Source organism: Mustela nigripes, chromosome 8 (assembly GCF_022355385.1).
Source record: "Mustela nigripes isolate SB6536 chromosome 8, MUSNIG.SB6536, whole genome shotgun sequence".
Taxonomy (NCBI): Eukaryota; Metazoa; Chordata; class Mammalia; order Carnivora; family Mustelidae; genus Mustela; species Mustela nigripes.
The window spans coordinates 14060458-14084559 of NC_081564.1; the positions used below are offsets into that span (position 1 = coordinate 14060458).

The 24102-nt window shown below is 38.5% G+C and overlaps 1 protein-coding gene across 2 annotated transcripts in view; it reads right to left on the reverse strand.

Annotated features, from left to right (window-relative positions):
- The window catches only part of TAOK3 (TAO kinase 3), a 182899-nt gene that overhangs the window by 15155 nt on the left and 143642 nt on the right, over window positions 1-24102 (reverse strand). For both annotated transcript variants that reach the window (XM_059408535.1, XM_059408536.1), the window contains exons 14-17: window positions 18452-18586; window positions 10034-10270; window positions 8253-8381; window positions 3115-3318 (exon numbers count right to left, since the gene is read on the reverse strand). In XM_059408535.1, coding sequence (XP_059264518.1) covers window positions 3115-3318; window positions 8253-8381; window positions 10034-10270; window positions 18452-18586 — 705 coding nt within the window. The remainder of the gene's footprint in view (window positions 1-3114; window positions 3319-8252; window positions 8382-10033; window positions 10271-18451; window positions 18587-24102) is intronic.

Sequence of the window (24102 nt, forward strand, 5' to 3'; positions counted from 1 at the left end):
GAGCATATATCCTTCAAATATCTGCATCTGTGTAAAAAGATCTGCATACAAAGATGCTCTCTGTGGCACTGTTAGTAATACTGTAAAACATAACAAAATAGCCACTGAGAAGTACTTCAGTAAATAAATAATTTTATAGCCATACTCCCCAAATTCACTGTTAATGGTTAAAAAGAACCAGACAGAGCTGTGTGTCCTGGATGGTGAATGAGAAAAAAAGAAGAATTACAAAACAGTACAGTGGACATTTTTGTAGGTTCGGTATCCATTTCCCCTTCTTTTGTTAACAGGCTCCTCTTTCTGCTTGAGAAACTCCTCCATCCTATCTGTAATCAGAGAGTACTGAGGAAGGGAGCAAGCACGTTGCCCAATCAAGGTCGCAGTCCCCTAGGAATTTGAATCTTTAGCAGAAATGATACAAAGATTAAACATGGTTGGCGGAAATACACCCGAATGGCAATGCTGTGAGGAATGCCCAGTAGCTCTTGCTCTCTAGGTCACAGAATCTGCTTTTCCAGCTTGGGTCTTCTTCTTCTCCAGCTTGGTTCTACAGCTCTGTTATCTACCCATATCCTTCTAATAAATTCCTTTCTGTTCGTGGGCAGCCAGTGTTTGTTGCTATGGCTTACAGATCAAATAAACTGACTGATACTACATTATCTTATTTTTGTAAAGTTAAAATTCTATAGAAGCCGAATGTATGTATACATATATAAGGAGGAAAAGGAAATCTGGAAATCTGGACACCAAATTAATGGTAGTCAGGATAGAGACTGGGTGGAATGCGAAGAACTTCCACTACTCAACTATATATTTTTCTGTGTTTTTCTTCATTTAATGTTCTCATAAATAAGAAGAAAACCTTAAGACTCTTCAGGAAAATACCCATATAAGAGTTATTCTTCATTCAGTTGGTTAGAACCTGACACTAATGAAGTAAAAAATATAGTTTCTATCACTTTGGAGGACTAATTGTCTTCTACAGCTTTTATTGGCATTAATTGTTTCCTTAGCCTTAGTCTTCTTCCAAATATGTGCTATCAGAATAACAATAATAATTGCCAGATGAAAAGAATCCCAAGTATCTTATTTCTAAATGGCTTTGGGCTTTTTCATTTGGACTTTTTATTTTGCCTTCTAACAAATGACAACATGTCTAGTACAGAATTAATCAGTTTCTTACCGACACCTCTCTCTAAGCTTCTCTGTTTCTAAATCTACAAGTAACCAAGTCTCGAACACCAGAAATAACTTTGATTCTACCCTCGTCTTTTCTCTCATAGTCGATGGTATGCCAAGTCCTGTTTATTTTGTATTCAAAATATGTTGCCAATTTGCCTCTGACAGCTGTCACCACCATCTTTATTTATATCCTATTTCCTACCACCTGATTACTTCGCTTCTAGTTTCTTCCCCCAACCCAATGTTTTGCAACCTTCCCCCCCAATTTATTTATTTATGTCATTCATTCATTCATTCATTCATTATCTTCAGGAGCCTTTCTAGATTTCCCTTTCCCTTGATCAACCCCATCCATGAAATAGGAATACCACAGATACACTGTATATCCATTTAAGTACTGTGGACCTTGAGGGGGCCTGAGCCTCTGTAATATATAACACCCCTCCCCTGCAAGAACCCATTCTGATTCTCCTGGGGGCAGTACTGTCCCCACTAAGGATGCATGCTTAAATCAGTCTGTGCATCACCACCAACCAAACTGGGCTAATCTCTCTAAAATAAAATTTTAGCCATATCACTCATTGCCTACCTCAAAAACAAATGTTCAGCAGTTTATCTCTCTTCCAATGAGATGAGACAACACATATAAAGGGTCTGAGCCTGGCTCATTACATGTGTTTGATAAATTTTAGTTTGCTCCATTCCTTCTCCTTCACAGTTGAAAACTGCTCTCCCAAGAGCTTATACTGTATCAATGCACATTCCCATTAAATGTGTCTTTAGTGCTTGTTTCCCTCGTGCAGGCTAACGCTGGTTTTTTGCAAACTTTGATATTTTTACCAACGTGCTAGTTCATTTATGAGGGTTTCTCTGATTATTCCAGGTCACAATGTTTTCCTACTGAACTCTGTATCTGCAACTGAGTCACATTCTGTGCTCCTCATCTCCGTGAATAATGTCTTATTCATCCAATTTCCCAAATTAGAAACTTTGAAGTCATTTTGGACTCCTCTCTCTTCTGAAATTCTGATGCCATTTGGTTGGAATTACTGTCAGTTCTGCTTCAGATCTAATCTCTCCCCATTGCCTCTTCCAAGTCGAACTAGAGAAAGAATGTCCTCGCTGACCTCACTGTATTTTGCTTCTTGCTGCTGTAGCCTACCTTCGCACCATTGCACTACTTCTTTCAAAGAAAACTCTCTTCGACCCCCTGCCTAAAATCCTCCAATGGCCATTGTAACTGCCTTCAGGCTAAAATTGAAATAACATGGCTTAACACAAAAGGTCCACGTTCTGCTTCTAATTACCCTTTTTTTGACATTCCACTTTGTACACAAACCCCAAACACTCAACTTCTCATGAGTCACTGAGTCCTCCAAGCTCTTTCATGACTGTATGCCCAAGATAGTTTATTTATATGTCTATGGTATCTGAGATGTTATACTGTAACTAGTCTGTTACATGTCTGTTTCTCCTCTTAGACTTAGGGCTGCTTGAAGGCGGGAAACTATAGCCCCTCCTTAACTCTGGCATCTCCAGCATAGTGCCTGGCACTAAGGGGGCATCATTCTATTACTTAGTATTTCACATGGAGCCACAAAAACCCAAGTGTCTGACAAGCAGGCTGAAAACAGAAATTCTCTGTTCTACATCTTTTGATCCTCCACTGTATAATAAAGCTTATATTAGGTGCTCAATAAAAGTCCATTACATTTATTTGGAAAATGTTGATTCCTTATTCTGTAAATGGGCTTTCTCCTTCTTCTCAGTGGTAAATTCGTTTCCTAGCTATTTTTGTATACCTACTTTGTGTCAGGCACTGCACTAGAGACCATAAGGGTTAAGGCTGTAAGAATGAACAGAACAGCCATGATCCTCACAAAGCTGCTTGTCCCATGAGTCAGTGGTGATAGTCATGGCCATAATAAATACCTCCCGGATGTTCTGCTGCTCCACCTCATGCCGCTTGATCATTATTTTCCGCTTGAAGAAACGACAGTTTTTGTCGTAGTACAGTCTCTGCTGGGTGAGAAGGTGGGCTTCCTCTTCAGCCTGTGTGTGCTGCAAGTTCTCTTTATGCTTGGATATCCGCTCTTGCTTTTCTTTCTTGGGTGTGCTATGGTCCTCGTTCATCTCCTTCACAGAAACAAAACAAAACAAAAACAACATGCTGGTCTCATCAAGTAAAAGGAACTAACTGTTTATTAAATAAACTAATTATTTATTAAATATTAATAATATTAACTATTATTTATTAAATAATAATATTATATTATTTATTAAATAATAATAATAATAATAAAATAAAATAAATTTAATATTTATTAAATAAACTAACTGTTTATTAAATTATCTGGAGAGCAACTGAGAACGGGAAGACAAAGACTTGTGCTGCATATCCCATCCGCTCAACTTTTTTTGTTGATTAACTGAGTCGTTAGGGACAGGGAGGCTTGTTAGTTTCCACTCTCTGGCTTCTCCCTCTAGGAAATAATTGGTTCACTCGTTCAATCAACACACACATACAGAGTTCTTATCATGGGACAGGCACTGTGCAAGGCACAAGGATACAATGGTGAGCAAAAGAACATGATGACCACCATCATGGGGCTTCACAGTTTAGAAGCAGTAATTAATCAAAGAACCTCAGAAATGAACTGAAAATGACTGTGACAGCTGCTGTGAAGGTGAAGTACGTGGTTCTACAAGGATGTTTAAAAGAACATATTCGATCTTGGTAACAACTGAACTGAAATTGGAAAAACCTGTAGAAGCTAACCAATGAGAAAGGGGAGGGGAGAATACTCTGGTAGAGGACACAGCATATGCTAAATACTTCAGGTGGGTTAACTAAAACATGGTGTGAGCGAGGAACGGAGGGCAGGCCAGGGAGGTGGTGCCATGTGACATGACATGAGGCGGGACCATCCGAGGCTTTACAGGCTGAGTTAAGGACATTGATCTGTAGCACAGGAGATAAGGATTTTATATATGTGGGGGACGCACAATGAGATGCATCTCAAAAAGTCATCTTTTTGCCTTTTGACTTGCCTCACGACTCTCGTTGCCTCATGGAAAACAGAATGAAGGAGACAAGACTGGGAGAAGTGGACAGATTTCACAGACAGGAGGTAACTGCAAACATCACTAGTCTGAATTTCAGGAAGCAATACTTTATTTGCTATTAGAGAGTAAATGAATTACCTTTATTTCCTAAAGGACAAAATTCATAATTATTCCAGCTTTTATGGATAAAGAGAAAAAGGCAGAGACTCAGAACACTTAAAAGGGTGTTACTTTACTCTATGGAGAAAGTAAAAAGACCATTTTTAGAGAAGGCACAGTATATTCTTTTTTGTTCATACTGACAAGCTTGACCTATAATATTCGGTTAACTACTCAGTGAAAATCTCCTTTAAATGCTAATACCTATTTTACTTGATGTTTTGTGATGTGGACATCGCGCACTATTCAGATTATTTGGGCACTTGGCCAACAAGTCCTTGTGCATCAACTTTTAACCTTCCTGTCTAGTGAAGTCTTTAGTGAAACATCAGAATCAACAAGAGAGAAAGCTGTTTCGAGCATGGAGTAAGCAGGGATCACAACAGGAAGGCTGGGTGACTCATCTCTTAATGCCATGACTTCACTACTAGGCTTGGCATTAACCACTACATTGCACATCCAAGTTCAAATGTGACCATATAAACTCACCCAAAATCAAGAATAAATTATTTCCGGACTATCCGTCATCCTGTATCGCCCACATCTCTGTTGTCTATCAAACAGTGGGGATAATGGAGGTTGTTTTGTTACCCCAAGGGCAATATCTTTAATATATCAGTATCTAAATGTATACACCACCTTAAATAGTCAGAAATAAGCTTTTCTTTGTAAGAAGTAGTATTAGCTTGGCACAGAAAGGCTTACTGAGGCTATCTCAAACTGAGTTTAGGCTTGTTTTTCCTCATAAGCATGTTGAAAGACTTGTAAGTTTAGGCCTGTGGGTTCCTGCACTCATAAATCTGACTACCCAAAATGCCTGAGGACTCAGTACGGATTCTCTAATGCTGTCCTGTGAGAGAATCTTCTACAGGTTGAGTTCATGCAATCTCCAAATACCTGGGTGTTAGAAAAGGTCAGAATGATGGCTGCAGAAAGTGTGGCCTACAGAGCATGAATAAACACAAGGAGTTAGAAATAAAAATATAAGTGCAATTGAGAACATTTCAAAATTTCTCACTGAAAAAAATCAACGTTATCTGTGATCCAGCAATATCTTTCTATCATGATATAATAATTAGGCCCCAGCAATAACTCGGAGAAAATGAACAGATCATGAACCTTCTTATTTGGGCCATTTCTCCCTACAGCCTGGTTTTCTCGATCTTACAATGTCAGAGATTTTTCCGGTGTAGGCAGTGTGGATTAAATACAAATTTCTCTCAGTCCCCGCAATTACCAGTGGCTCATCTGGGCAGGACTAAAAGTCCTGAGGCCCACTCTAACCCACTTGCTTTCACTTCCTAATTACAAAAGTATTGGAAAGGAACCTTGATAAGTTCCATATTGTTAACTTAGAATATGAGCTCAAATAAATGATTTCACATACTGAAACAATGCCCTATATTGAATTTTATTAAACCTTAATACACCAATAGTCTAGAAATAAGAAATCCTAAGTCCTATAAGGAGGAAAGTCTAGGGAATTGCAGGCAATTCACCTATAAGCACTGGTGGGAGAAGTGAAGAAATTGGAGCTTTCAGATCAAACTGCAGTTCATTAGCAGGACTCTCCAAGTCTACCATTGGCCTTCAACCAAACTTTTAAGAATCGATCATTCATTTATCAGAGATTTACATGTACCAAGCACAGGCATACAGTTATAGGCAGGGAAAAAAAAAAAAAAAAAGACATGTTCTCTGCTCTTATCACTTACTGGCCAGCGGAGTAAGTAACTCAAAATAGCTAAAAAGAAAAAAAGGTGGGGGGGAGGTTAATTGAAAAGTAGTGTTATGAAACCAGAGGCACCTGTCTTGGTTAAGGAAGTCAGGAGAGATCTCCCTTGGGAAACGATTTTTTTTTTTTAAAGATTTTATTTATTTATTTGACACAGAGAGAGATCACAAGCAGGCAGAGAGGCAGGCAGAGAGAGAGAGAGGGGGAAGCTGCTGAGCAGAGAGCCCGATCTGGAGCCCGATCCAGGGCTCGATCCCAACACCCTGGGATCATGACCTGAGCCGAAGGCAGAGGCTTAACCCACTGATCCACTCAGGCACCTGATTTTTTTTTTTTTTTAAGATTTTATTTATTTATCTGACACTGATCACAAGTAGGCAGAGAGGCAGGCAGAGAGAGAGGAGGAAGCAGGCTCCCTGCTGAGCAGGGAGCAGGCTCAATCCCAGGACCCTGGGATCATGACCTGAGCTGAAGGCAGAGGCTTTAACCCACTGAGCCACCCAGGTGCCCTGGGAAATGATAACTAAGTTAAGGTTTTGTTTGTTTGTTTGTTTGTTTTAAAGTAGGCTCCATGCCCTATGTAAGGCTTGAATTCATTACCTGAGATCAAGAGTCTCATCTCTACAGATTGAGCCAGCCAGGCGGCCCAAGTTAAGGTTTTAATAAAAAATTGTAAGTCGTACAAGGAGAAGGAGTAACAGTTAACAGCAGAGGGAGAGACTGGGGGTGGGGGTGGGGGTGGGGAGAGCATCCTGGTGGCAAAAAACAGTATGAAGAAACAGTCTTCTCCAAAGGCTTTAGAGAAAAGTGGAATTTGATACATTTGAGGAACCAAAAGGTGACCACTGTGGCAGGAGCAGCAAACAGGGCTGTAAGCAGGTGAGGTAACAGCGGTGTGAGGTGGGATGGAAGGAGAGGCTGAGAGTAGACTACTAGTATTTTGATCTCTCCTAAGAGCAGCGGAAGTCAATGAATGCTAAAATCATGAGGTGATATGATGAGACTCATGTCTGTTTTTTTTTTAAGATTTTATTTATTTATTTGACAGACAGAGAGATTACCAGTAAGCAGAGAGGCAGGCAGAGAGAGAGAAAGGGAAGCAGGCTCCCCGCCAAGCAGAGAGCCCGATGTGGGGCTTGTTCCCAGGACCCTGGGACCATGACCTGAGCCAAAGGCAGAGGCTTAACCCTCTGAGCCACCCAGGAGCCCCATGTCTGTTTGTTTTTAAAGATTTATTTTTGAGAGAGAGAAAGCAAGCTCAGGGAGAGGGTCAGTGGGAGCCTGAGAGACTCCTCATGCAGACTCCTTGTTGAGCACGGAGCCTGACACGGGGCTCGATCCCAGGAACCTGAGATCATGACCCAAGCTGAAACCAAGAGCTGGATGCCCAACTAACTGAGCCACCCAGATGCCCTGAGACTTCTGGTTTGAAAAGATCACTCTGGCTGAAGTGGCTGGAGAATAAACTGGAAGTAGGCAAGAATGGTTTAGAGTTAAATCAATGGTTCTTAAAATCTGATGCCAGAGTCAACAGCCTCAGCATCACTTGGGAACTTGTTAGAAATGCACATTTCAAATTCCACCCAGATCCACTGAATCAGAAAATCAGAAAATCTAACTTCGGTGATTTAGGAATCCATTTTATTTTTATTTTTATTTTTTAAAAGATTTTATTTATTTATTTGACAGAGAGAGATCACAAGTAGGCAGAGAGGCAGGCAGAGAGAGAGGAAGAAGCAGGCTCCCTGCTGAGCAGAGAGCCCAATGCGGGACTCGATCCCAGGACCCTGAGATCATGACCTGAGCTGAAGGCAGCGGCTTAACCCACTGAGCCACCCAGGTGCCCCTAGGAATCCATTTTAATAAGCACTTCAGGTGATATAAAGTTTGGGGATCAATGGTTTAGACTACTGATTACAATGTAAGATTAAAGAATTTTAAGTTCCAACCTTTTTTACGATTTTAAGTAATCTCTACACCCAACTTGGGACTCAAACTTATAGCCCAAGATCAAAAAATCACATGCTCCACCAACTGAGCTAGCCAGGCACCCCTTCAGTTTTAACCATTCGAATGGCAACTTAGTGATGACAAATATTGGTACTCTTACCTCTTTTATTTTTTCCTTACAAATCTTATACTGTTTCTTCTGACTTTCTAAGAAAGTTGTCAAATCTTTCTTCTGCTGGGCCAAGATCTGTTGCTGGAACTTCTTCTCATCTGCTGCAGCTACCTTTGCCTAATAAAATGACATACAATCTAGGATAAATTGTTCTCCACACAGAATTCAGCTGTCTATATCCTCCAATGCATGAAAAGAGTCCATAAGTGCTGAATAATGTAGTGTTTTTTGAGCAAGTAATTAATAAAAAACAAAATAAGCAAATACCTGTTCTGATTCTCTTGTATCTTAAAACAAATTTGAAATTCTTACCACTGAAAAATACATTTCCAATCATGGGAAAAACATGAAGGCAAACCTCAGCATGTTTTATTGAGCACACAAAAAATATAAGGAATGGAAAGTGAACTAAGGATCAAAATAAAAGATTTTTTTCATATTGTTGGTGGCTCACAGATTAAATTATAAAAAATGAATAAGTAACCAGAGCTGGCAACTTTTATTCCCAGAATCTCACACTAATTGATTAATAACATTTTGTTTTCTTAAGCACCTGCTATAATTGACAACAGTCATACACTGGGACACTTTGGGGGCTCCCAAATGGATAGAACACAGACCAAATAAAAGATAACCCAATAAGCACTGGCTCCTGAAAGTGACCAAATTGAAGTTTCTGGGGACCATTAGATGCAGCACGTATGTAAGATGAGGTGCTTCGGAGATAGGGAGGGAATTATGCGTCATGGTTCTCTTTATCATCTTTACACCTTTAGCTTCCATCATCAATACTTTTTCCATTCTGAACAATTATCTCTACATATTTACCAAATCGAATCCCCAAGAAAGAATCTGACTGGTTTATTTAATCAGGATCATCCCTGTTTGGGCAGAGGTTTTCAAGCCAGGCTGCCTCACAGCTTGATGGCTGTTGGGGGAATGCTTCTTCTGCAGTTCTGATGTTCCTTTCCACGTGGAAAGAGAGCTTAATTACCGAAACACCCCTGGCACTCTGTCCCCAGTCTCTCCATCCTTAGGGAGCACATGTTCACCCCTGCTTTCCCACACTATGTAAATCTGATGGGGGTGTGGCAAGGAAGGCGACTGGTTTAGCACTGCCAGAGCCTAGATAGGCAAGTCTGTTCAGTTTTGTACAGTATTATTAGCGCATTTCCCTTCAGACATGAATTACTTCTCCCATCTAATACTTATCAGTAATAAAGGTAATATTTTGACTCACTGTCTGCCTTAGTCTCTCCTCTGTTTGGAACCTAGATGGGGAAGAGAGATGTCTCCTAGAAGACTCAAGCAACAGCCAGATTAATTACTCACTGCCGCTGGTCAGGTGCCCATTCCTAGTCCAATCAGTGTAGGCAGGCACTATCACCACTGAAAGGGACTATTTGTAGAGCAGTTTTCTTTTGAAGAGGACTGTGGGTGTGGCAGGCATGGTAACAGGTCTGAACTGTGCAAGTTTCCACAGGATAGAAGCATCTTGTTTCTCTTTATTTGCACCCAGACCCCCTCAAGGGACTGGCTCTCGGAATATATTTGAATAGACAAGAATATACACCTGCAGTAACTATTTTAACTTTTAATCGCAATTTTGAGTAGCCCCACAAAACCTAACCCTTCTCAACTACCACCAATGCAACATTGTTCCTCTGTCACCAAAAAGCACACTGCTCCTGTCTTCTGCTCACGTGATGCCACTGACTGAAACAGGCCTGGCTTGGTTACAGCACAAAGGCATGTGTGTGCACACTGACCTCCTTCTCTATGATAGCCACTTGCTTCTTGGCCAGCTTCTCCAGCTCGATGGACGAGTTGTTGGCATGCGTCTCCACCTCCTTCTGTAGCTTGAGGCGGTGCTCGTCCATCTCAGCCTTCAGCTTGTTCTCCAGGGCGATCAGCTGCTTCTGGTGCTGGCGCCGCATCCGCTTATAACCTGACATCTGTTCCCGCAACTCGTTCTCCTGCTCATGCTCATGGATCTGTCGTGTAACCTGATTGGGGGTGGGGAAACAGAACTCAGGTGACCAGATTCATAGAAGACAAACTTCCAGGGAAAGTAGAGATGCCCTCTGGCATAATTCTATCTATCACCGCCACCATCAATCTACCTATTATTTGCTGAATGCTCGCCTGTACCAGGCACTGTGCTGGGTGCTCTTTATATTTATTCTTTAGCTCTTGTCCTAAACTTGTTTGGATTCATTCACTCATTCATTTTACTCCTTAATGAGGTACGTGTTACCACCCCCATTTTATAGATGAAGCAACTGAGACTTGAGGGAATTAATTTATTCATTCAGCCAAATTATATTCACTTATTTTTGACATATCACTGTATCTATGATTAAGGTCATATAGTTAATAAGGGGTAGAGCTGGGATTCAGACCCATTTCTGTCTGGTTCCGGAGCCATGCTGTCTCCACTACACCAGGATTTCTCAACATCAACACTGTTGAAAATGAGCCAGAAGATTTGTTTTGTTGGGCCGTCCTTCAGTGCAGGATGTTTAGCAGCATCACGGGCTACCCACTAGATGCCAGTACACCTCCCAAGTCAAGACAATCAAAAATGTCTGTAGACACTGGCAAATGTCCCTTAGGGGGCAAATTCCTGGTTGAGAACCACTGCATTATATCATACTGCTTGTTTGTTTTTAAAGATCATGTCTCTAACAGTCATAGGGATTCTGAGTATCTTCCCAAAGTTGTTTGAACAAGATTTATTTCTGATTCTTAATATGAAGTGGGGTGGGGGCAGTGAGGAGTGAAAGGAGGGAGGGGGTTCTCTTTCCACTCCTCTCTCTCCCACCTCCCCTTCCCCCCAGAAGAGATGTTAGCAAATTACAATACATTTACGTGCTCTCCTCAAGAAGAGAAAGTATTTCTGTGATTTTTAGATGGCTACTTAGTAATTTTTTCTTAACCCATTCTCAGGTGACTATCCAACAAACTCGAGACTGTAAATATAAATTCTGGCATCTCGTTTCTATTAAACCTTTTCTGATTTTCCACTCCTTCCTTCAGTTTATCATCCCACTTTATTTTCCTGTTAGATTCTCTGCTCATTTCATTCTCATCTTTCCTATTTTAGAAAAAAAAAATAATTACAAAATTATAACTTCAGCTTTGTTTTTCACTAAGTAATTTAGTCACTCCTATCTACTATTAGCCAATTCTTCCCAACGTCACCCTCAAACAAGTTTTACTAGAAATTTTCAAGCTGCTATTAATGCTCTTTACTATTTTCAGTTTATGGGTCAAAGTGCATTTTGTACAAAGAACAGTTTGTTTCTTTGCTCCTTTTAGAAGGTGTCCCTGCATACCAGACTGAGTCCTTACTATCAAGAGAGTGCTATTCTGTAACTGGATAGTATTATCAAAGTACACCATTAAACATTAGCCGAACTTTGAAACCTTTCCAGCTGAAACTAACACTAGGTTTCATATTCATTTCTCTTTTCTAAAGGACAATCCTCTTTAAAGTATGAAGAATAAGAGCAGAAGATATTTCAAGACCAAAAAAAAAAAAAGGACAGTATCACCAAAGGGGCACCTAACACTCTAAAGGAAATCTATTTTGTCATCACAATATCATGTTTCTTTTTAATGGGCTTATTTCATGATAAAAGGAAAGAAAGAAGTCATTTGAAATATATATATATATATTTCATGCTTGTGCTTTCCTGAAGTTCAACTACAGGGGAAAACAATTCCAATCAACAGAAAGGATACCATTTAGCCCTTTCTGAATTCAGTTTTTTTCATACAGATATGACAATCAAGTGTCCATTCCAGGGTAAGGTATTTGAAACATGTTTTACCTCTAAACTTATTTTTTCTTATGTAAGTATTCCTTCTTCTTCTTCTTCTTTTTTTTTTTTTTTTTTAGATTTTATTTATTTATTTGACAGACAGAGATCACAAGTAGGCAGAGAGGCAGGCAGAGAGAAATGAAGGGAAGCAGGCTCCCTGCTGAGCACAAAGTGGGATGCAGGGTTGGATCCCAGGACCCTGAGGTCATGACCTGAGTTGAAGGCAGAGGCTTAACCCACTGAGCCACCCAGGTGCCCCTCCCTTTTTTAAAAGATTTTATTTGTTAGTATTCCTTCTTTAGTCAGATTCCCAAAGTTGAGAAATGGCACACCCTAAAGCTATCCTGACACATTCAAAGCTTGCAAACAGAAGGTCTGACTAGTCTGTGGTCAAATAGTCTCAGGATGGCCATTTCCCAAATCAGGAACCTAAATATAAAGTGGAAATGAGTTGTGTCAAGAACATTTTCTATCCTAACTGGTGGGTGAGTCCCTCTGAAAATGGTGGTCCTACTGCATACCAGACCACACAATTATATGGCAAAGACAAATTACAAAGCTCAACATGCTATCATTGTATATTACTGAATTCCAGGAGAAATACTTTGCTTCTAATGCTTCCCATAATTTGGATAATCACCTTTGTAAACTCCTAATATCACCTTTAATTTGTTGCAATGAAATTTTCTACGTTTCAATGTTAACTGCCTTCTTAAGCGCATACAGAGATACTGAGTTTTATAATTCCATATGCAAGCAAAGTAAACATATTTAAGTAGAAGTCTGGCCCAATGACTCATGTATGAAGTCTAACTAGAAAGACATAAAAATATTGTTATCTACAGTTATGTACACTTGCATGTTTTAAGTTTATACTGTGTGTCTTGCAAATATACTATTTGGTCAAGAGAATTAAAAATAGCTCATAATTTTATATTTTATCATGCTTTATGATTTACAATGTATTTTCACATGCAATGCCCTCTAATTTTCCTAAACCCTGGGATTTGAATTGAAGTTCTACGGTTCTTGAATTGCCTGAGGAAATTCACCCCACTAAGGCAGAATGAAACATTCTGTTAAGCAATGGAGGGAGTCAACTCCCCAAAAACATCAAAGCTGGAGAAAGTATAAGCTAAAAACTGAATAAGTCTAAAAATGAAAGAAAGTTATGGAAATGTAGTGACTGTAGTTTTCACAATGGTAGTCTCAAGAATGTGATCCACTGAAAGTGGGCAGTAGCATCTTGCCACACCCAGTAGGTTGCTTGGACACAAACCCCATTCTGTTCCTTACTGTATTACTGACCTTGGGCAAATTACTTAACTTGCCTGAAGGCTCTCAAGAGGAGCCACTGCTACAAGGAGATCACTGATGGGATAATTCTTGTGTCCAGCAAGGTGTCTGAGACACAGAAGATGTTCGATTTATGCTGATTTCCTTCTAAGGAAATCTAAGCATTTAAGCAGTATGTCTTTCCCTCCACCAAGCATTTCTAGTGATATGGACACAGATGGGAAGGAGTGGATCCAAGAGAAAGTGCAAGTGTAACAATGAAACTGTACTTATATGCAGGCTGTGGCTTATAAACTAAGTATGCATAATATCTAAACCTGAATTATTAACCATTTCACATACCTGGAGTAATATATAAAAGTTAATAGCCATAAAGGAAGACTGAACTTTTCCCAGAAAGTCTTTACAGCCATTCCATTCCACCTTATCTAAATCTGGCAAAAATTGGCACCTACAACAGATGACTACATCCAAAGTGTACTATCTGTCTACCAAGTGCAGAACACCACACTAGAGGGCTAATAAGCAACTTACTGAACATAAAAGAGGAGCATAGCGGCTGATAATGTTACCCTTGTAAGAGATCAAAGCGAACTTACAAGATTAATTATGTATAAGAATCAAAATAATGCATATAAAACTGGCTACCTCAACTCTTATAAGAAATGAAATTTATAGCAAGTTCTTAAAAAGAATACCATGGGTCACATTTTGACATTAGAAATTTCACATTCCACTCTTTAGAACACCTAGGGAAAAACATTTTAAGTTTGTACAAAAAGTAATGATGGAAAACGGGCAATTCTGCCTTATACAGAAATACTGGCAGGAAGCACTTAGAAATGTACACTTGCAAATCCAAATTCTCATGTGGGAGCAGGACTGGAAGAGACTTTGTTCATTCCTTAATTCAGCATGTTTACTGAGAGAGTTTGGTCACGTGGGTTGGGCATAGAGACTGGGCAGCATAAGTGAAAAATGGTCTCCGTAATGATCCTAGTGAGATTAAGAAGCTAAGCAAAAGGAAAAAGGAGCTACAAAACATTCTGATAAGCATCCCCTTGTACACTATCCAGGAAGAGAACCCATCTTCCAGCCCTCAGAAATAGAATAGTGGGGCTCATCAGGGGTGAAGCAGCATTAACTGCAGAGGCTCTAATATTTTTCTGCTTGTCTATCAAACTCATTCAGGTATCCACTTTCACAATTAGCTGCAAATTAGGTTGCATTTTTAAAATCGAAATGAAGACTCCATTTTTATATGAGCTTTCTTACTGAATCTGGTAAAGGCAAAGTAAAAAAAAAAAAAATTCACATTTGCATGGATAGGACAATAATCATTTTTGTCTACATGCTTTCCTAGAGATTAGAAACTAAGAGTTTTTATGCCCCTGCCCCTAATATGTATTTTTTTTTTTTTTAAAGTAGGCTCTACACTCAACATAGAGCTTGAACTCATGACTCTGAGATCAAGAGTTGTATGTTCTACTGAATGAGCTGTCCGGCTGCTCTCCCATCCTCCTTGGAACAGTATGTACTCTAACACAAATTCCCCTGTGTAGCAAGACCACTCACTCCTGTGAGAATTCCTTCATAAGGTCAAAAGCTGAATTGCCTGACAGATATGGGCTTGGGCTCTTTCTATTAACATCTACTATGGGAACTACTATCCAGGACATTATGAAATTTTAAGAAATGACATCAGATATGACAACAGCTGAAAACACTCTCTTGGGTTACCAATCCAATTAAAATATTAGGATCTCCGTTTACCAACAATAAAAACTTAAGGGAGCCACATCTCAAAGGCCCAATAAGGCAGATGAGTAATTCTGAAGAACTATATAAACAACTCCTTTCTCCAGATCATGAATCAGTTCATTATGAACTTTCTTACAGAAGAAAAAGAAAGGATAAATAAAAAAGGTTCTATGAAATGCCCTTCCTTTTCCTAGTTTTTCAAAATAAGGTCAATAATTGCTGCCCTTCTATGATTATAATAAAAAATACATAATTCTACATAATTGTGAAGTTTCCTTAGAGTTACCTCTCATATTAAGGTTCACAGTCCTTGCTTTTCCTTTGTTACAAATGTAATTGTGCAGCAGTGCATATTAACATAAAAAAAATGTTTTAAGATGCCAAAATGGTAAAAACATCAAGAAGTAAAAAGCCTGCAACCCCTGGGCTGCATACACTTGTCAATGGCTCCATTCAAAAGCACAATGTAGAAAAAATGCAAAGGGCAAACCCCACAGATTTAGGTCTCTTTTAGGTTTATGTATAAGAGGTAGGCTGATTAAACAAATTTAAGAACTATAAAATTTTTGTCAGTTTGCAAGTCTATTTAAAATACACACTCTTAAAAAATAGATATTCATTTATCTAACAGTTAGAAATAAATAATTTCTGAATTCTTTTTTCTTTTTGCCGTTTACTTTTAATCACTCTGTGGCTTGTTAGCACTTCTGTGTAGAAGGCTATAAAGAGTAAAACCAAAATAAATAAATCAATATAGTATTGTTACCAACTATGGGAAGTGAAGAGAGTTTCAAAAATGACTTGATTATTCATTACCCTGGACTTCCATTTTCCCATGATCTTGCTCTTACTTTTACGTCATTTAAGTAACTTTTAGTCCTTTTCCTTTGAGCTGAGATCCATGAAAAGCAAAAAGATTCAGGATATAATTTTAAAATTTAGATACTTCTTTTTGATATTTCAGTGTCCTGATTTGTATATTCCTACTGGACTCCTGGGAATTAGCCTTTAACATAAAACTGGTAGAACTATAGTACTTGATAAGGTACATTAAAATACCCAGACCAATAATTAGATTGTCCAAAGTGAGACATGGGACCATATAACATCATACCACCTTTCCTTTACATTAATTCTTTTTTCTGAACGAGCACTAGATGCAAGAACCACTGATCTCTAGTAAGCTTCCATCAATTCCACCATGACCCCCAAAGCATGACATCTAGAGAAGGTTTTCCACATGAAACAACTTATTTTACAGTGGCTACCGCAACAGTCTATTAGCTACTTAGCTTTTAACTTAATATAGGGGCAGGGAGCCTTTTAGCCAATCCAAAGTCCATCAGAGACTGATCTCAGCTACTCTCTGGCTGGGCACTGGGAAGCCTGTAGGATTCAGAGGGGCTCCTAAGCACTTTGCCTCTAGCCCTCAGGTGGCCTAGCAGGGAAGCAGCTTTCATCAACCACAGAGAAGACTGGGATGGCTGACAGGCACAGAGTAGCCCTGGGTGAGTGTACAAACGCAAGCGTGAGATCATTGTGGTATGGCAGTAGTAACATCTTACTAGGAGGTAGGAGAGGTCATGAATATATGATGTGGGAATGAGGGTGTGGCAAGTGACAAAAGACACTTTTCCCAGAGGGGGAAGATCCACTTGGTATAATGTTTGTTTCACATTCAAAAACCTGCTTCTGGTGCTCTGAGTCTCAGTGGCTGCTCAGCATTTCTCCTCTCATTTCTACATGAACATGTCTGGATAAAGATACAAGTCTCACAAGAGTCGGTGGTAAGCAAGAATATTACATAAATACCATATTTTTTGGTCGGGTATCGTGACATGAAGATATTTATTAATAAATTCCTGGTTCTTTATTTAGACTCAAAAGCATGTTATTTTTTAGGTGCTTAGCAATCATTAGCAAATACAGAGTGGACATTTTTCTATCTCCATTACACAGTATAACATTCATTTAAAATGAAAAATTGCCCATTAAGAGATGACAAGAAACTTCTATACAAAGGAACTTAAAGGCAGGCTTATTGATAAGCAGTCTCAATTAAAATGCTTGCTTTTAGACAGCAGCAGGCATAGCAATAGGTAGGTGCTTTAACTTCCATTTTCCTCCTATTTGGGTTTTTAAAGATTATAATCCATTATCGATTTCAAAGATAACTGAAGCCTTTGAAAGACTTGAGAGATGAAAGTGGAAATCAGGTTTAAAAAAATAGGACAAGAAAAATAATTTCTGGGTCGGCCTTGGATGATGTCATCATAGGTTCTAAATGTAATAGCCAGGCAGTGTACACTAACTCTTCCTGCCCATGTGACCTCTAACATCAATCTGGGCAAAACAATGAATATTTCAATCATTTTTCAGCTGAGAAGTGAGATTCAGAAGCAAAAGATTAAAGAGAGTTTAGAGTGCCAAAGATGAAACGATGTGAGTGTGTGTGTGTGTGAGTATGGGAGCGCGCACGCGCACGCGTGGGGGGCCAAGGGGAGGAGGCATGAAAACTAACTCTTCCAGCACACACCCCTTTTGCTACTACAAGGGCATCCAGCAATCACATTTGCAATAGTAAAAATGCTGAAGGATCCTACAGTATCTTTTCTTCCACAATCATCCATATCCTCTCCTACAAAGCCCCTCTTGCTTTATTGGTGCCAGGAAATTCTTCAGGGGTTAAATGGGGAAGTGCAGCCACTACCATTGTTGCAATAAATAAATGAATGAACCAGAACGAACCAGCAATTCATCCCTAGGAAGCTAGTATCTTATTTTCTACAATTACATACATTAGCTAGCAGTGATATATTTTTAAAAATTGTGTTTTATCTTTTGATATGTGTGTATACATTACAAACACACAAGCACCTATACAAAAAAAAAGCACAGTGCCCTACACACACATACATCAAATACCTTTAAAAATTTTTTTAGCATTGTTATTTCAATGAGAAGACAAATAGCTTTAAAAAAATTGGATAGGTTAGCAACTTCATCTTAAAGGCCTTTTATTTTGCACATACAGCATATATAAATACACACACACACACACACACACACACAAAGGTTTTTTTTTTTTTTTTTCCATGCCGTAGACAATGCTAAAATATCTGAGATCAGGTTGCCATGCCAACAGATTTTTTTCTAAAATGAATAAAATTATTAGGAGGGAGAAAACATTCTTGACTCCTTTCCTCCCATCCATGAAGCCGAGAGAGGCTCAGGGAGGGCGAGAGGCTGCCAGATGGGGAGGAGGGGAAGGAAGGGAAGGTGGGTAGAGGGGTGTTTGCTTACCAAAGATGCTGATTTGATCGTGGCAAAGCGCTCTCTGTTCCGGTAGTGGAGGGCCTGGCTCTGAACTGACTGGGTAGGCCGCGGCTCAGGCCTGGGATCGCCGTGGCCCGCCTCATCCCTTATGAATACATGATCCTGCAGAAATGGATAAAAACAAGGAGAAAGTCCAGCTGTGCTCTTTCCTCGCCGGCTGCCTCTCTCTCACCCCTCTTTCTGCACAAGCACTGCTGTTTGAAATGCATAGTTTAGCTCTCTGCTAGTCCCCGCAGCTCCCACGGTACAAAATGAATAAGCAACACATTGCAGCCTTCAGTTAGGAATGTCAGCTGATCGCTAGTGGGATGCCTTCTGAATCCCTGGCAGGCTTTTTCTTTACCTCCAGAATTACATATATGCAAAAGAAAAAAAGAATAGAAAAAACAATGCAATGTACAGACTCCTTAGAACAGTTTGCTTAAAACGCTGTAACCAAATAATTCCTTTAAAAATGTCATGTCCATGTCTAGCAAGGAGGATGCTGGTTGCTTTTAACATAAAAGCGAGCCTCCGCCTCATTCCCTTGAAAGATCTGCTTTCTCAATTTAATTTTATTTGAGATCTGTTCGGTAGGATCATCGTTCTGCCTAGAACCAGTGTAGGCTTGTGCTGAACTGCCTCTCTATCTTGTGCTGGGAAGATTCGGCAGTCACTGAGGGATCCTGCTTTCCAGTCATGATCGTACACAGTTCTAGCACCTTCTCTCTACAGCTTCTGAAAGGATTTTTTTTAGATTTAAAGAGACAGGCATGCAATTTTAACCAAATGATACTTTCACAAATTCTTCCTCAACTCAGTCTTGCTATGGTCACTAGAGTGAGTAAGGCTGGGATTTAATGTCCTTGGCTGATTTAATCAAATCTGTGCCTCTTGATAGGCAGAGATGATTAATCTTGTTGTAACGCCCAGTGAAAAATAACATTCCCTGGAAGGGTAATAATGGATGTTTCTTAAATGCAATTTAAATGAGTTTTAAAGGGGAAAATGCTTTCAAAGGGTGATGCTTTTCTCTATAAAAGATGGAGTGGTCAGTCAGTAAGTAGCTCTTAACCCTTCAGAAAAAAAGATACCATAATAATAGCTCAAAAACATGTACAACCATGGGGGATTTTTAAATAGTACATGTTCAGGATGGGGAAGGAGAAATTAATTCCTGTATTGCCCTAGGGTTTTAGGAGAAACCATTTGTGACAAGTCAGTTTTGCATTTTGTCTATGACTATCTGAAAAAAATTTTTTAAATAATTCCTTGCTCTTTCAACAGAAAACAAAAATTGAAGAGGTTTATAAACACAAAATTTAATTATATCATCTAAAATTTGTTAAAGTCAAGACACAGATATTCTTGAGGGAAATTAAATTTTATATCCAGGTTTTTAGGTAGAAGTCAAGAGCCAAGATTAAATTTACCACTGGGCTGATTTTCTTTTTTCACTTATAAATTTAGAATGCTCCAGAATGTTAGGCAGGTATCTACCATTACATCTATATTTAGAGATCTTTTAAAATTTACTATATTGAGGTCTATTTTGTTTTTAAATAATGAAGGGACCTTTAATGCCATTGAGGACATATATGTCAAATTCAAGGATATTCTATTGCTGTACTGTCTTATATGATAGTCAGTAGCCACATGGATACTTAAATTAAATAAAATGTAAAATTCAGTTCCCATGTTGTACCTGTTATGTTTTAAGGTAGTCATTAGCTATGGTTACCATACTGAACAGTGCAGGTATAGATTGTTTCCATCACTGCAACAATCAGTTCTACTAGATAGTACCACAGGTTAAAAACGTACCTCAACCCGTATTTTTGAGATTATTAAAAAAAACAAAAAACCAAAAAAACAACCAAAAACAACCTTGATGGCCCAAAGAAACTTCTATATTATTTCCCTGGAAATCTAACCTTTTATTTTATAGAACAAAGATCAGGTATGGGACTAGGACTTATGCGCTAGGTTTAAGGTTCTTGAGAGCAAGGCAATGGGATCTACTGCCATTGACATTACTGGATATTTATTAATAAGTTACATTTATCTCCAAAATTGATTTTTTAAAAAGATTTTTAATTTTTATTTATTTGAGAGAGTGAGAGAGAGCAGGGTGAGTGAGAACATGAGTGGGGAGGGCAGAGGGTGAAGGAGAAGCAGACTCCCCACTAAGCAGGGAACCTGATGTAGGGCTCAATCCCAGGACCCTGATATCATGACCTGAGCAGAAGGCAGATGCTTAATTAACTCACTGAGCCAACCAGGTGCCCCTCTCCGAAACTGATCACTTCTAATATTAAGGTACCAGAAAAACAAGAAGCTTCTAAATGGCAGCAATCAGATGAGATAGACTAGGTAAGGTCCTGTGGTTTTATAGGAGGCCTTAAGAATTCAAAGTTTGGTGATTATTAATTAGCTAACATTAAGTATACTGACTGAGAGGTAGCAGCTCAGTTTCACACTGTAAGAACTTGATTTAGAAAAATAACTAGTAACACTAGAATCTTTACGGTTTACTCAACAGAATAAAGTGAAACACATTCATGTGCAAATACATATAATTTTAGTATTATTAGTGTGTTTTCTCTCAGATATAAATTAGCACTTATAGGCTAGGTCTTGCTTAGCAAATTAAAAGTCACATTATATTTGCTAAATTTTTAAACCAAGAATATTGGAATGCACCAGAAAAGTTAATATTCAAAATCATAGTGATTTTAGTTAACACACAGCTCATTCAATATCTCACTAAGGTATATTTTAAAAATAATGCTATTTTATTATTTTTTCCCCATCCCCTTGGACAAAAATAATACTACTTTAAAAGCTAATCTGAACAATAGGTCCAAAATTTAAATCTACTTCAGGTATAGTACATAATGTTAATTGTATCATTCTTTACTCTAGCTTAAAATTCTTTTCATTTTATGAAAGAATTCTTAGTTTTCCACAGCAACTTCATAACCTATCCCCACACTAAAGGTCTTCAAATATTATGTGAGAGACCACAAAATGAGGTAAAATTTTAGTCTAACAGTAGACACCCATTTCAAATGCACAGGAAAATGATTTTTAAAATATTCAATTCCATTTCATCAAAATGAGTTTAAAATTCTGAAGATAAACAATGATGCAATTTTATTTTATTTTATTTTTTTTAAAGATTTTATTTATTTATTTGAGAGAGAGACAGTGAGAGAGAGCAGGAGAGAAGAGAAGGTCAGAGGAAGAAGCAGACTCCCCATGGAGCTGGGGAGCCTGATGTGGGACTTGATCCCGGGACTCCGGGATCATGACCTGAGCCGAAGGCAGTCGTCCAACCAACTGAGCCACCCAGGCATCCCCAAAGATGCAATTTTAAAATGAGGGAAATGTGACTTGAGAAGTACAAGCAAATTAAACTATCAACTTTACGGGGTATATTGTCTGTTGGCTATACTGCCACTTCAAATAGCAGTCCCTTTCAAAACGAGCACCACACCTGGCTCCCACAATTTCTGAACTGCACACATTTTAAGACTAATAATGGAAAGGGACAATTTTCTATTTTATGCAGTTAGGTACTGATGCATATTATCTGCAAATAATGTGAGGGCCAACATCTTTGATGTTGAAGAATGATTTTAGAAGATTAAGATCAAGTATTGGGGTGCATGGCTGACTTGACAGAGCATGCGATTCTTGATCTTGGGGTTGTAAGTTTGAACCCCACACTGGGGGTAGAGATTACTTAAAAATTAAATCTTTTTTTTTTTTTTAAGAACAAATATCATGTTCTACTTTACCAAGACAAAATGTAGGTGTTGTCTATAATTTATCTTTAAAACATTATCATCTGGGAATAAACAAAGTAGCTCTTTCAAATACCCATATTGTTGAGAACCAGTTTTAAGTAAATCTATGTTAACCAGTAAATTTATAACGTTCTTTCACTGTAAAAAGTTTTTTCAGATTAAAAAGAAAAGAAGCTGTCATAATTTCGGTCAAATCTTTAGCACGAAGAGCTGAGCTTTTATACAATATGCTTGAGTACGTAAAGCTTGAATCACAAACTTTACTATTATACACTGAACAGGAAGCTTTACTTCTATTTAAAAGTTTTTCTCTATTTATTAAGTAGCCATTTATTAAGTAGCTATTTATTAAGATTGTGAAATTAAGATTCATAGTGTAGCTGCTTGTTCAGAGTTTCCAGATTCACTTGAAATTATCCCTGGAAACGACTCGTCTGGACACTGTTATACTTTGGGTGTATCTTTATTATACTATCACATACTTACTTGTGTGTCTGTGCAAGAGACCGTGAGCTTTCTGAAAACAGTAAATAAGGTTTAGAAAATCTGTCTCCCTAGCACCCACCTAGTGCTTGATACTTAGTAGGCATTCATTAAATGTTTGTTGAATAAAGAAATTCAAGAAGATTCTGGGAAAATGAAATTTTCTCTTTTATTATTTAAGAGAGTTCAAATTTCTATTTCATAAAAACCTGCTACTCTGTACTCTGAGAAAGTCATAAAGTTGTGACACACAGGTACACCTTTATTTTAGGGGGCAGGAAGAAGATCTAAAAATGGCTTTTATCAGATGATAAGAAGCCTTTTCATAGATTCCCAAACTTTTTATGCTGTGGAGAAGGGAATCAACAAACCCACCACCTCTCTTTTGGTTTTGTTCATTTCAAAATTACTAAATTACTGCATAAGCAGTTGTTGCTATTGAAAGCTGGGGCTAGAGGAGGGGAAAGGATGGACAAGGCGATCTTTACTGGGGAGGGGAGCTACTTGGGAGAAAAAAGGACTGGAATGCAGGGGATAAAGACACTACTATAGACAGGTGGTTTTTATGACTACTCTGTTTGAGAAACATTGTCTTCGTATGTTAATTTACTTTTACTTTGCCAAATTTGAGTTGAAGAGTCAAAGAACCCGCCCCTCTCTTCAACAAAAATAATAGAAAAGGCCACTGAAGCAAGTGAAAATTAAACTAGAACATCCTATCCCCTCAAGGACATCTTTTCTTTTTTTTTTTCCCTCCCACAAAAATGGTGAAAGCCGTTTTTTTCTTAAAGAAGGAGCTGTGGGGGTGAGGGGGTAGGGTGGAGAACACTGACTAATAGGAAAAAGACCAAATAAAGCTTTAAAAGTTAGGATAGGATGGTTTTTTAAAATAATCTCTAAAAGGGGGCCATGATGACTAAAGTTCATTAGGCATACCTAAAATAACGAATTGATTAACAAACACTTTCATATATTAAAGTCTTATGATCTATATTAATAGAAGGCAGCAGCAGGCAAAGATAACTGACCTTAGACTTAAGCAAAACAAAAGTGTACCTTTTCACTGGCAGATTAAAACATCAGACTTTGGTGGTTAGATCACTATTAGAATCTGTTTGCTGCTACTATATCCACAGCGATTTTAAGGAGTAGAGCAGAGGCTCAGAAGTAAGCTAGGTAGCCGCAAAAAACCTAATCTGGATTAGGAGTTTGCTCTGGAGTCATTTGGGAAAAAAACGAGAATTGAGGCATATGTAGAGTTGTGTCCTATATAAGTTCACCTTCATTTTAGTTCATAAAACATTTATTGAGTGCTTGCTATGTGGCAGGCACTGTGCTGGGTGG